General features: G+C 45.3%; 1 protein-coding gene across 3 annotated transcripts; it reads right to left on the bottom strand.

Annotated features, from left to right (window-relative positions):
* Positions 1-1,777: 1,777 nt before the first annotated feature.
* On the bottom strand, positions 1,778-12,919 carry ednraa (endothelin receptor type Aa). 3 transcript variants are annotated; one of them, XM_060046303.1, is made up of 8 exons: positions 12,627-12,919; positions 10,856-11,397; positions 9,456-9,583; positions 6,870-7,068; positions 5,555-5,707; positions 4,941-5,074; positions 4,643-4,751; positions 1,778-3,627 (listed from the first exon to the last, which is right to left on the bottom strand). In XM_060046303.1, exons 2-8 carry the CDS (start codon positions 11,330-11,332, stop codon positions 3,499-3,501), a joined length of 1,329 nt encoding a protein of 442 aa, XP_059902286.1. In that variant the 5' UTR covers positions 11,333-11,397; positions 12,627-12,919; the 3' UTR covers positions 1,778-3,498. The 3 variants fall into 3 exon arrangements, with proteins under 3 accessions (XP_059902286.1, XP_059902285.1, XP_059902287.1); XM_060046302.1 differs by having other exon boundaries at positions 12,631-12,918; XM_060046304.1 differs by lacking the exon at positions 12,627-12,919 and adding an exon at positions 11,574-11,722.
* Between the last annotated feature and the right edge of the window lie 232 nt (positions 12,920-13,151).

Genomic DNA, 13,151 nt, shown 5'->3' with positions numbered 1-13,151 from the left:
ACAATAAGAAAATAATCCATAATAGTGAACAGTGATGATAATGTTCTAGACAATTGAGTCTGTTCAATTTGACAGACTCAAAAACAACTTTGTTACTACTGTGAAGGTGCTACTACGGTCCTTCTAATATTCACTCAGTTCAGTCCATTATCGATCATGAGTGCTGACAGCCATCCCTGATCCAGTTTGTCCTAATCGACTCTTTCGTAAGGATATTCAAAAGGGCTTAATGGACACCGCTTCACTGTGAACACCGTCTTGAGAATAAGATGAACGCCTGTTCTGATGTCCTGTCTACACCTGGGGATCTGTTCCTGTGTTTCTTCAAAATTACACATCTTGCCCAAAATGCTCTGCGGTTGATCTACCACAATGGGCTTGTGGTTCCTCTTCAATGTGTTCATTTAGGAAGAGGAGAACTTGGCACGGATAACGAGGCGCTATATTTGCTCAATATGGAGCACTTTTGCGGACATCCTCTGTTGTTTTCCTTAGAGCTATATTTAATTCCTTTCAGGAAGGGAAGAAAATGTTCCCACACAATTCCATTCCATCCACTCTCTCCTTCTTTCCTACTCTTCCCTTCCGCTTCCTCTTGGTTTAATGGATTAATCCAGGCTCACACATCCTACGAGCACCATCACAACCTCCACTACCACCTTCATCACCACCTTCACCACCACCACCACCACCACCACCAACAGCACCATCCTCATCACCATCACCATAACCTCCATTATCGCAACCTCAATCCCCCGCATCCCCAACACCACGAACACCTTCACCACCACCATCTCCATCACCCCAACCTCCATAACCACCAGCCCCCCAAACACCATTAGGCTACAACCATCATCACCATAACCAAGACTCCCCTTTCGCATTTTAGCATTTCCTCACCACCAGCATCATCACCACCATCAAAAACCCCACCCAACTATTCTTCATGTTATGCCTTTATGTCGTTTTCTTGTGTTTATCACAAATGTTTTTCCTAAAAACAAAACATTTTAGATTTCTGTGATAGCCGCTCCCCTGACTTTTGGAGCATGTAATGTAAATGTGACTCATTTTAATGGGTGCATATTGTAATGGTTTCATAAAGATTAAGACCCACGACTACGATTACGGCTTATCAGCAAACTGCTGGGTCAAATAGCCAGCTGGCGTCCATTAAAACTCCTAGCTTTCAAATGTTCTTGTTGCTTTTGGTGCACTGAGCGAGATACTGAGCTGTGTAAGAAATGCAACAGTTCTTTTTCTTAACTAAGGCGAAGGAAGATTTGTCAACCAACAAAAATGGGGTTCTTGCCACTGAAAAAGATCTAGAATTGTTGATAAACACCCCTCAAAAAACCTCCTTCCAAATTTCTCCCTCAAACCCAACTTTTTTTCTCTGAAGCAGTGTAATTAGTATTTGCTAAAGCCTCAGTGCTTTCCCTCTCGTTCTGGTCCGATCACCACTCAAAGCTTCCCCGGTCTGCTGCGCTGGCCACCAGTCACTTACATGGGATTCAAATCCCACCAGTGCTCTTTCTCAACGGCTCCCATCCTCCTCACTGTGACTCGCAGCAACCCCCGAGGGCTTGCTCACCACGCGGGTCACAGAGCACGTCAAATCACTCCCAGACGGCCCCCGGTTTGAAATATGAACCGGGGGGAGCGGGCGGAAGAGGGAGAGGGGAAGGGGGGGGGGGGTATTTTGCCTCTTCCCACAAAGACCCTGAGAAGTGTCTGTGAATGTCGCAGTCAAATAAAGTTTTGCTCGAAGGTAGACTTCTTTGGTCAGAAATTGATTTAATATGTGAAGTAGCAGCACTATATTTCTTCGACAAGAGAACCAACCACCGTTCAGTTTTTCCATTTTTCCACAGGTTAGTATTGACAGTTTAGGCGTAGTGATAACATTGAAACACAGCAAGAAATCCCACACTTTAATTTATACAGTGTAGAAAACATGAGTTTGTCTCTAAATAGCACACACACACACACACACACACACACACACACACACACACACACACACACACACACACACACACACACACACACACACACACACACACACACACACACACACACACACACACGCGGTTACATGTACACCAATCTTATGAGGGCAGCATAGGTCATGTCTACTCATATGATTTGAATGAACAAAACCAAAATCCCTCAAACACACGTAAATACTGTCATATCAATGCCATTCAATTACAATACAACACTTTATAAAAGTGTACATATGTATAGATACTTAAGAATATACACACAAAGTATATGTCTCTTGTGTCTCAAATGAAAATTCACAGTGCTATATATGTAGGTTTATATCTATTCTAAACCAAAGGCCTCTTGAATACTATGTTCAATGTTGATCCTTTTTGATATATTATATAAGAGAGTATGTCAAACAAATTCCAGATGTTGCCGATAGAGTTTCTCACAATGAGCAGGAGAGATCTGTGTTCGTGTGCTTATGTACAAAATGCTTTATCTGTATATAAGCACCCTTCTTCAACATCTCATTCCTAAGAAGTCTTCAGGGGGGGTCGCCATTTTGAAACCACCTCGAACTAGACCACTCCACCTCCTATCCGCACAGCCACCGTCGTTAAAAACTGACCCTAATTTGAGCACACACTGGTATGAATGAATAATAAGTCTGTGTGTGTGTGGTGTTATGTGTGAGGGTGTGTGTATGTGTGTGTGTGTGTGTGTGTGTGTGTGAGTGTGTCAGTGCGGCCGCCAGTGTGTTTATGGGAAATGAAGAGCAGGGTTGATTAACATGCACTGTCCCTGGTCCTTGGGGGCCGCAGAGTGTAGCACACGGAGGCTAGCAGGCACGCAGGTAGGTGGGGGGGACGGGAGCTGGTTCTCTTCGGGGAGGCGGATGCACACTCTCACGTCATTCCTTCTGACAATTCTGTCCCCTTGATGAAGGACCCCCGTCCCGGTAGGGCTGCCCCTTTATACGAACATTGCGCCTCACGACGAGCGGGAAATGAGGTTCATTTATTGTGAGCGTTCAGCTGCTTCCTGTGTTATGAGTCTTCCTCTTCCTCTGACCTGCATCAGGAATCCCCCCCCCCCCCCCCTCCCCTCCTGCTACACCACAACTTCCTCCCCCTGTCTCCCTCCATCTCTCTCGCTTTCCTCCATGGGTTTGCTAACATGACGGACGACGGGGAATAAGCGGATGCTGTAGTAGCCGGGAAAAACTGTGCGGAGGAAACGGCACACGGAGCGATATAGTGTTCCTTATTGTCCTTCCTCGGTTTCTCTCTGTCCTTTTTCCTTGCCTATACGTGGCTCCACAGGGAGTCCGAGTGTCTTTCCGAGAGTTGTATGAGGTGGGTCAACACAATGAGAGTGTGTGTGCGAGTGTGTGTGTTTTGAAAGCCTCCTTCGGCAGGATGCCGTTGGTTGAAGTTGTCGTTGGTGGACGTGCGTCCCGAAATAAATCCACTGTGGTGTTGATGATGGGGGGAGGGGGGTGGGTTAGTTGCTGTCCTTGCGGTCAGGGGCGAGGTTGTTGGGCTCAGGACTCTTACACTGGATGCTGGTGCCGTTCATGGCTCCCGTGCTGGTCACCTGGCTGTCGGAGTAGCACCAGCAGCACAGACATGACTGGAGAGGGAGAGAGGGAGAGAGAGAGGGAGAGAGGGAGAGAGAGGGACAAGAGAGAGAGAGAGAGAGAGAGAGAGAGAGAGAGAGAGAGAGAGAGAGAGAGAGAGAGAGAGAGAGAGAGAGAGAGAGAGAGAGAGAGAGAGAGAGAGAGAGAGAGAGAGAGAGAGAGAGAGATAAAGGGAGAGATAAAGGGAGAGGGATAGAGAACGTAACCAGTGAGAGGATGATTTAGTCATCAGACGACTTAATCCAAATCAACCAACCAAAGTATATTTTAAATATTGTTTTTAAGATTAGGGAGCAGGTGGTGGTAAGGCATCGTGCTCAGCCTATGGGTTAGGTTGTAGACATTCGGTTTCAAAACCTGAACCTATCACTGGAATACCTACCATATCACTGGAATATCCAGCAGGCCAACATGCATATACGCACACACAAACGCACACACGCATGCATGCATGCACACACACACACGCACACTCACACACACACACACACACACACACACACACACACACACACACACACACACACACACACACACACACACACACACACACACACACACACATCCATGGTGATAGTTGAGACCATAAGTTGAGAGACATGGCTTATCTCTAGCCTGGGTCTTTTGGCAGACATGTTCAGCCTGGGAGCCTGGTCACCGAAAGGAGCACCTATAAATCAAGGGCCCGTGTATACAAGTTCCATGTGGGATGTCATCACCACAGTGGCCCCGGGGCCCGAGAACAGGGGACACAGCCCACTGGTTGTTTATCTGATCAGATTAAAGTGTTCTAGGTGTGCCCTTGTTACTGATTTGATGGTGTTTTGTATGTGAATTAGGAATTACAACAAATATTTAGCTTTAATATATCTCAACTTAATTCTTCATTCTACACAACTCTACACACACACACACACACACACACACACACACACACACACACACACACACACCAATACAATCTGTGTTGTGGCTGAAGTCTATGGTCTAGAGTGGAATCCACTCTACCTTGAAGCAGTTCTTGAACTTCTTGCTGACGAAGTAGAGGATGATGGGGTTTATGCAGGAGTTGACTGTCGCTAGGTTGAAGCCAAAGTAATCCATGACCAAGAGGAAACTGCAATCAAAAGAGACATGATGTCATCAGAAACCAGCTCCGACATGTGGTATAACTCCCAGCATCTATCATCCTGAAGGCTAAAAGCTTATAAACTGTTGAGTCAATAGAACCTTTGAGTCACGTGTGTAGTCAAACTACTGTCCTACGTTCTGGATAGGGTGGGAGCGCTGGGGGTAGGTGACTCACCATAACAGCTCACAGCGGCCCTGGTCGCTGGGGTCGTACACCATGTACTTGAGGATCCTACTGAGGTGCAGTGGGAACCAGCACAGGGCGAAAATCAGCACCAGACTGAAGACCGCCTTGGCCACCTCCCTGCGCTGCGGACAGAGATGACACACACACACACCAAACACACACAAACAGACACATAACCCAACACACACACAAATATATACACACACACACACACACACACACACCAAACACACACAAACACACACACATACAAACACACAAATACAACATTAAAAGGAGATTAGGACATTTGTGCAAGGTAACCAACTAAATCCACTTGATGGATGATTTTCAACAAAGAGCCTAACAACAATAGCAGGAGTGCATACACTCCCCTAGAGAGCTTCAAACCCCTAACCCCCTGGTCGGGCTTAATGCCATGCTTTACCAGTCGGGCTTCACACCATGGGATCAGCAAAGATACACTATTTCTCCCCATTATATTTAGACCAACTGAGCACATCAATAGACAGTTCATGAACATGAACAATGAACATATTCAGTTCCAAGACGGTTTCACAGTGTTTTCATTGTGTTGCTCTGTGTTTGAGAAGTGAGCTCACCTGTTTGAGATGCTCGCTCAGGGCGATGCGGAGGCTCCCGTTGCGGTGGTTGAGCATCTCGCACGCCATCAGTGTGTAGAAGATGGCCGTGCACAACAGCGGGACACAGAAGTAGAAGCCAAACAGCCACCAGTCCTTCATGTCTTTGTAGTACTGTGACAAAAGATCACATTATGAACAATTTGTTCCCGCTCACTGCGATAAACGGATGCCAAACGTGGTGAGGAATGGGAGAGAAAAGATCATCACACAAGATCAGAGATCAGCCAATAAGAGGGTTGACCTGCATGTGGACTTAAGGATGACCCCTGACCCATGACCTTAACTAGGCTAGGGTTCAACTGCGCTCATATCGTTACCGGATGGGGTTTGTTTGTAAAGTCAAAGCAAGCAAACATATTCATCTTATAAATGTACCACCACAGATAATTTCGATTTCAAACACATTGCTCGGTTGTAACCCGTTAAAGACGAGATGGGTTGGATCTTGAATGAAGTCTTCATTGTGAAACAACGCCATCTGCTCTGCATGTCCCCGGACAGAACCCAAGGCTGCATGTGTTCCATCCGGGGCTTGTCAGCCCTGAGGTGGGAACTCAAATATTCCCAACATCGCCATGCTTGTGCCTCAATACAATCCTCTCCTCACAGCCTTTCTTTGCATGTGGAGCCGACATGTGGCTAAGCCAGAGGCATTCGTATGGCAACCCCAAGTAATTGCACTGGTGGCCTGCAATCAATTATGCTGCCTGGGAGAGAGAGAGAGAGAGAGAGAGAGAGAGAGAGAGAGAGAGAGAGAGAGAGAGAGAGAGAGAGAGAGAGAGAGAGAGAGAGAGAGAGAGAGAGAGAGGGCGAGAGAGAGGGCGAGAGAGAGAGAGGAAAAGGAGCTCTGATTGCTAAATTTCAGTTAACCATTTTTTTTCTCTCCCCCAGATGTAGATGTGGGAGACGTCTGACGCGGTCTCACCACATCCTGAAACAGCCGAGGGGTGCATGGATTGTTTAGTTGCTCATTGTTGACCGTAACAGCAGTACAAAAAAAAACCTGCCAAATGTGACTAATTCTGTTGGGCTGTTTGCGAGATGTAATAACATGCATGTGTGAGTCATACGTGTACTTTCTGTGATCCGATTGCAGAGTATTTCCTCAAGCCTCAAAAGCACCAAGCACCCATTTCGTTTTCAGTACTGTTTGTCACTAGTAGGTTATCTCGGGCATACCGTTTGTTTCTACGACACACCTAGGCCTGAGGTAAAGGGAAACAAATACATGGCATCAGTACAAGAACAACAAAGAAAAAGAACGATCCTTTACCCTCATGAAGTCACTCTGGGGGTTCAGCATGCAGGTGTGGATCGTGACGTTGCGGTAGTCCACGGTGACAATGTCAAAGCCCACAGCCTCAGGCACGGCCAGGATCATCGAGAGCACCCATATGGAGATGATCTCTATGGCGGTGAGAAGAGGGACCCCTACACCCTGCACCCTGCTCCAAGAGGCCACCGCTCTGTACCTGGAAGGACAGACGGACGCCACGGAAGACAGGGAATCAACAATGACAATTGTGAGACACGCCTTAAGATTAACTGTTTGGTCAGACAGCAAATGATTTAATCCTGAGAGTCTTGAAGGGGATTTTAAGATACATGTCGTTACTAAGCAGGTTAGTCATTTTCTTGCTTAAAGGGTAATTCCGGTGTAAAATGGATTTGGGATATGTTTTGTATGAAAACGAGTTGAAACGTTCATTTTGGAGCACAAAAACTGAATATAGACGCTTTCTTCAGTTGGCTGTTTTTAAGCTGATTCTATCAAAACGCTATAAACCTGGAACGAAGCGGGCAGTGGTTATGGTAAAAACGAAATTGTTATTTTAAACCACTTAAAAGGCTAGAAGTAGCCCGACATTTCTTTGGTAGTATAATAAGGGTCTTAACATATAAAACAAGGCATTGAGAACTTTGTAGGTGTACAGATTGTTTATTAAAAAGGACATTTTATGCACACAATACCATCAGTAGATCACCCGTCGACACCATTTTGTTTTTAAGACTCGATAAGTAGATTGGCGAACACAGAGCTTGCGTGTTGCTGACGGATGTCACAATCTCTGTGTTCGTCAATCTACCTATCGAGTCTTGAAAACAAAATGGCGTCGACGGGTGATCTACTGATGGTATTGTGTATATAAAATGTACTTTTTAATAAACAATCTGTACACTTACAAAGTTCTCAATGCCTCGTTTTATATGTTAAGACCCATATTATACTACCAAAGAAGTGTCAGGCTACTTTTAGCCTTTTAAGTGGTTTAAAATAGTGATTTAGTTTTTACCATAACCACTGCCCCCATTGTTCCAAGTTTATAGCGTTTTGATAGAATCGGCTAAAAACAGCCATCTGAAGAAAGCGTCTATCTGCGGTTTTTGTGCTCCAAAACGAACGTTTCAACTCGTTATCATACAAAACATATCCCAAATCCATTTTACACCGGAATTACCCTTTAAGGCGTTAGTTCAGGATTTGGGCTTTTTTCCCGCCTTTTGCGATCCTTCACGGCGTGCGAGGGGCAGTGAGACCACCTTTATGTCGGTTCTGTGAGCCCTATGTCCATAGGTACGTACATAACTACGTTATGATCTGAGCTAACCCTTTAAGGAAGTATACACCGGAGATCAAATTCAGAACCTTCCAACTGTGAGTCAAAGACCCTATCCACTCGACATTAGTGGTTAGGGAGATCTATATCTGATGTGCCCCATGATAAAATAACTGACGTGCATAGAAATTGTTTGATTGGTTTAAATGCATTTTGCTTTTACTGTATTGAGTGCTGAGAAGTCAACAAAAGGAGTTTGTATGCATGGCATTTTACCAAAGGCAATAGGCAGCACATGCGGATAACAGAATGGATATTATGATGAGTAAGTTTAAGATTTAATGAATGGAGATGATCAATTGTTTATTTTTAAATATCTATCTTAAATATTTATATTTTGTGATGCCTCCAAAAAATGTCCCATATTGGCAGGGAGTCTAGTCTGTTGGCTCCTTGTTTGCTTGTTTGTTTCATTAATGGATGCCACTTGTCAAAATGTTTTAGTAAAATCCAACATCAACATTTTATGGCGAAAACGATATGTATTTTTCATGACACATTGGAATTCTCTGTCGAACAACGTGATGTCATTTATATTTTACCGGGTAGTAATGTATCCACCTTTTTGTCTTCCCCAAATATTGAAAGATAGCTACAATACACAATAGACCAAAGTACTTTGATAATACAAATGCAGTCATGGTACACATTTCCTGACAACCAATTGAGCATGCTCGTTGTTGAATACCATGTCAGCGGGAACTTGTTAACCTATCATTATTAAAACTGAATCTTAATACAACCTTACCCAACAGTAGAAGGCATTTGGCATGCAAAAATAACGTAGAATGGAATCCTCAAACACCGATTTGTATATGCTTAAATGTAGCTGAGTATATAATCCTAGGGGAACATTCTCTTAGAATCTTGTAACACAAATTATACATTTTAATGCAATTATTTTCATATCCTTGTTAAATTTGATGCACCTTTGGAAATAGAAATAGAAACTACATAGTACAATAATACAACACTTGCAACACAAGCAAGTTTTCCATAGGCCATCAAGTTTCCAAGATCAATATCAATTTCAGCACTGTACTTCGATCATTAAACTTTTCGATCAATACGTGTTAGTGTGTGTGTGTGTGTGTGTGTGTGTGTGTGTGTGTGTGTGTGTGTGTGTGTGTGTGTGTGTGTGTGTGTGTGTGTGTGTGTGTGTGTGTGTGTGTGTGTGTGTGTGTGTCTGGTGTGTAAGGCCTTGCAGTGCATGAGGATGTGCAGTGTGTATGGGCACTGACCTGTCCACACTCAGGGCACAGAGGTTGAGCACAGTGATGCCCACCGAGGCCTTCTGCACGAAGGGCACCAGCTTGCACAGACAGAGGCCAAACGCTGTGCTGGCGAACGGCCACTGGGATGTCAGGAGCTGATACAACAAGCAGTCATAACAGGACATTGTCATCATGAACAAGCATCAGCTCACATAACATTATCATTTCATGCAGGCTTATTGCACAGTTACATTTTGCACTAGCAAGGCAAAGCTTGTCCCATAAAACTTGAGATTGCTTCTTCTTTTTTTTTACAGACATGAACACATAACAATGGCAATACACACTTAATAAATATGTCACAGGAAATCCTTTTCCAATAATACTATGATTATTAACTCTTTAAGATTGACGTTTGGAAATATGTTATGTTTTCTAGTATGGTTTGCATTCATTTAGCTTGCAATGTGGATACATATACCAGCATCTACCGAGCAAAGCCTAGTTCATAACCTTGATTTTAACTTGTTGCATAACTCAAAAGAGAGTGCTCCACATCCTGTAAGCCGGTCATGGAAACAGCAAGCTACACATTTTTTTCCTGAAACACATATTCCTGCTATCATTTCTTTTCCCCCCTGGCCCTTTTCCCCCTGTTGAAGTACTGTTCTGGGAAAGCCCCCGAAAATGTGGAGAGAATATATGGGAGTTAAAAGAAGCCAGAGGAAGCTTTTCACCCAGGCGCATCCTGACTTCCTATTGTTTACTTGGGCCGCTGTGTATAATCATGGAGGAGGAAGAGCAAAGGAGGGTCTCCGCCCGTGTCACTTCTGGTTCTCAGCCTTTGTGTGGAGCGGCTTTAATTTTAGAAGCAACGCCAGGACCCCTTAGGAAGCTAAACCAAAGGTCATTACCCCCTGGCTCAGCCCTCCAGGCTGAGTGCAAAGTGAATACATACTGAGCCAGACCGAACACAAGAACGTATAGCCCCACACTGAAAGCGATACAATGTTTTCTATGTGGTTGGAAAGAGGAAATAAAAATTTGCACAATACCGATCAGTCAAACAGCACACTACAGTTCTTTAATCTGGTCCTGCATGGTGTGTGTGTGTGTGTGTGTGTGTCTGCGTGTGTGTGTGTGCGTGTATGTGTGCGTGTGTGTGTGTGCATGCGTGTGTGTGTGTGTGTGTGTGTGTGTATGTGTGTGTCGTTGTGTGCATGTGGCTACAGCGTCATCCCCTCCCTTGTGTTTATTGAACTCAGTTTCCCTGGTTCTCACATTAGCCTCCCTTGGAAGCCCCTTAAGGGGGGAGATAAGGGGCTGGGCTTCAACAAGTCCAACCCCCTCTCTGTTGCGCACTGGACACATATGGGCACGTATGCTAGCATCGCAACGGGAACCCGGCATGCGACGGCGAGCGCTACCTTGTAGACAGTGATGGGCAGGTTGATTGTGATGTGGATGAGGTCCCCCATGGCCAAGCTGGCGATCAGCGCGTTGGGACCGTTCCTCATGCACTTGTTCTGGTAGATGATCCTCAGCAGCGTGATGTTGCCCACCATGCCCACCACAAACACCAGGGCAGAGATCAGCGAGTTGATGTACTTGAAGGACGTGCTGATGGTGGTGCGAGTGAGGCAGGGCGGCGGCCTCTTCCTGACCGTCACGTTCCCGAAGCCGGAGCCGGAGCCGGAGGCCAGGGCCATGGGCTCGTTGGGGCCCGGGTGGAGCCCAGGGCTGGCGGTGCCGTGGAAGTCCGTGTGCTGCGGGATGGAATGCTGCAGGAGGAAGCCAGGGTAGCCAGAGTCGTGGTCGACGTCCTGGGTGTTGTTTGAGTGGCACGTTCCCATGGCGACCATACACAGCATCAGGGCCAGCACGTGTACCACGGGGCCGCCCATATTGAAACACCTTCCACTCTTTGGATTTCCACTGAATGACGATAAGAAATTGTCCCGATTGATTGCTGGAAAGAGAGAGAGAAAAAGCACAATTAGAGACGTAAACTAGGCAATGTTGCTGTTTTCAAAATGTTCAAAATTGCGTTTGTATTGCTGTCATCAAACATTATATAAAAGTGTTGACAACAAAGTGGTCAACCGAAAAAGAAAGAAAACACAATCCGAGAACCGATCCTCTCACCCACGAGCGGCCGTCAGCAGATAAGTAGTCTGCACCCGAGGAACAACACTTAAGCCTATTTTAACCCTGAGTGGTGTTTGTCAGATTACACTTAACTTCGACAGCAACCGCTGTCATTCTCTCCAACTGATTTAAGGAAGTGAAAGGACAAGGTCCTCAATAATTCAAAACGGTAGGGAGGGGAAATAAGGAGTGTTTTTTAGTCATGCTGCCAGGACAACCCTTCTGAGATGTTCTTCTCTGCTATTCCTGGAAGGAGAGGCACTGAAGAACTTTGTGTGTATGTGTGCGTGTGGTGCGTGTGTATGTGTGCGTGTATCTGTGACTGGAAAGCTTAACGTCTGCTCATCTTGTTTAGACAGAGTACCTTGCATGGTTTTCAAGTGTTTCCACTGTCGTGTAGTAGTGCTTTTATTCTTTCTTTCTCTTGTTGCTCATTCTCTCTTCTGTTTCTAATTAGGACAACTCCAACGTGTGGTTAGAAAACAATGGAACCTAAAAGACGACAGGCTATTCTTTGTGTATTTACAGGAAAGAATACTTTAGTATTGAATTCCTGTAAATATACCTACAATTTTGGTCACATACTTCCAGAAAGAATTCAACCGAGGAACTAAACATTGACAACATTTATTTGTTTAAATGACAAACACTTCCGACAGAAACTTTTGTAAAATAGTTTAAACTGAATTGAATGATAATAAACCTTTATTAGGCTTACTTCTCTACTTATAACAATATATTTAAAAAAAGATACACTGGTTAAAGAGCAATTTATCTCTGTAACATTACGAGAAAAAGTTGAACCAGCAGTTACAGCAATAACGGTGCCCGTTTTCATCACACCTCATCATCACCAGCACACGCAACCCTCCAGTAGCCAGGAGTCGTTCCTGCTCCCAGTCCCGGTTGTCACCAAGTACACAAAGAACAATTTAGCAGCCAGCCCTTCAAGTAGCATCACAGTTTAGCATCAGCACCGCACCGTTGGGATACGTGACAGCAGCATGCAAACTGATTCAGCCATAAATAATAAATGCATTTGGTTTTTACCTACCGCTCCTAAAATGTCTGCCTGGCCCCCTTGGAAACCGTCAGGCAAACTTTCGGCTGAAGCCCCCCAGACATCTGTATCACATCACATAAGTCATTAACGCGCTATCAAAGTCGCGCCGTATCCCACTTGGTTTGAGCAACGTGCCCGTCTGCTCTGAGGTGCCTTCGCATTATGGTTCAGGGTTTCCTGTGGAGAGCCGGTGTGTGTGTGCGTGTGTGAGTCAGTGAGCGTGTGAGTCTTTGTGCATCCGCCTTGTGTATATGTACGTGTGTCAGCGAAGCAGCAGCAGAACACTTTGACTGGGTGGGATATTAAATCTCCACCTCCCTTCGGTAACAGACTTGGCCCCCCTTTGGAAACATATCCCCCCCTTCTCTATCTCCCCGCACCGCCCGCTGACAGCCATCTCCAGCGTTGCATAAAATCACAGGGCCGGAGCCAGGGGCCATAGGAGACCAGAGGAGCCCCTACCGGGCCCCTTTCTCCCTCAATTCACTTTTTGCTCTAATCTCAGAAAACTT

Source organism: Gadus macrocephalus, chromosome 3, assembly GCF_031168955.1.
Source record: "Gadus macrocephalus chromosome 3, ASM3116895v1".
Taxonomy (NCBI): Eukaryota; Metazoa; Chordata; class Actinopteri; order Gadiformes; family Gadidae; genus Gadus; species Gadus macrocephalus.
The sequence above is the reverse complement of the archived record's forward strand: the minus strand, read 5'-3'. Positions and strand labels throughout refer to the sequence as shown.

What these genes read in the sequence shown, in the direction of transcription:
- ednraa (XM_060046303.1), bottom strand. Translation starts at nt 11,332, where the DNA reads ATGGGCGGCCCCGTGGTACACGTGCTGGCCCTGATGCTGTGTATGGTC. An exon ending in TGTGCCCTGAGTGTGGACAG is followed by an intron (nt 7,069 to 9,455) that starts GTCAGTGCCCAT and finishes CTGTCCTTCCAG; the next exon opens with GTACAGAGCGGTGGCCTCTT. An exon ending in GGCCGCTGTGAGCTGTTATG is followed by an intron (nt 4,752 to 4,940) that starts GTGAGTCACCTA and finishes TTTTGATTGCAG; the next exon opens with TTTCCTCTTGGTCATGGATT.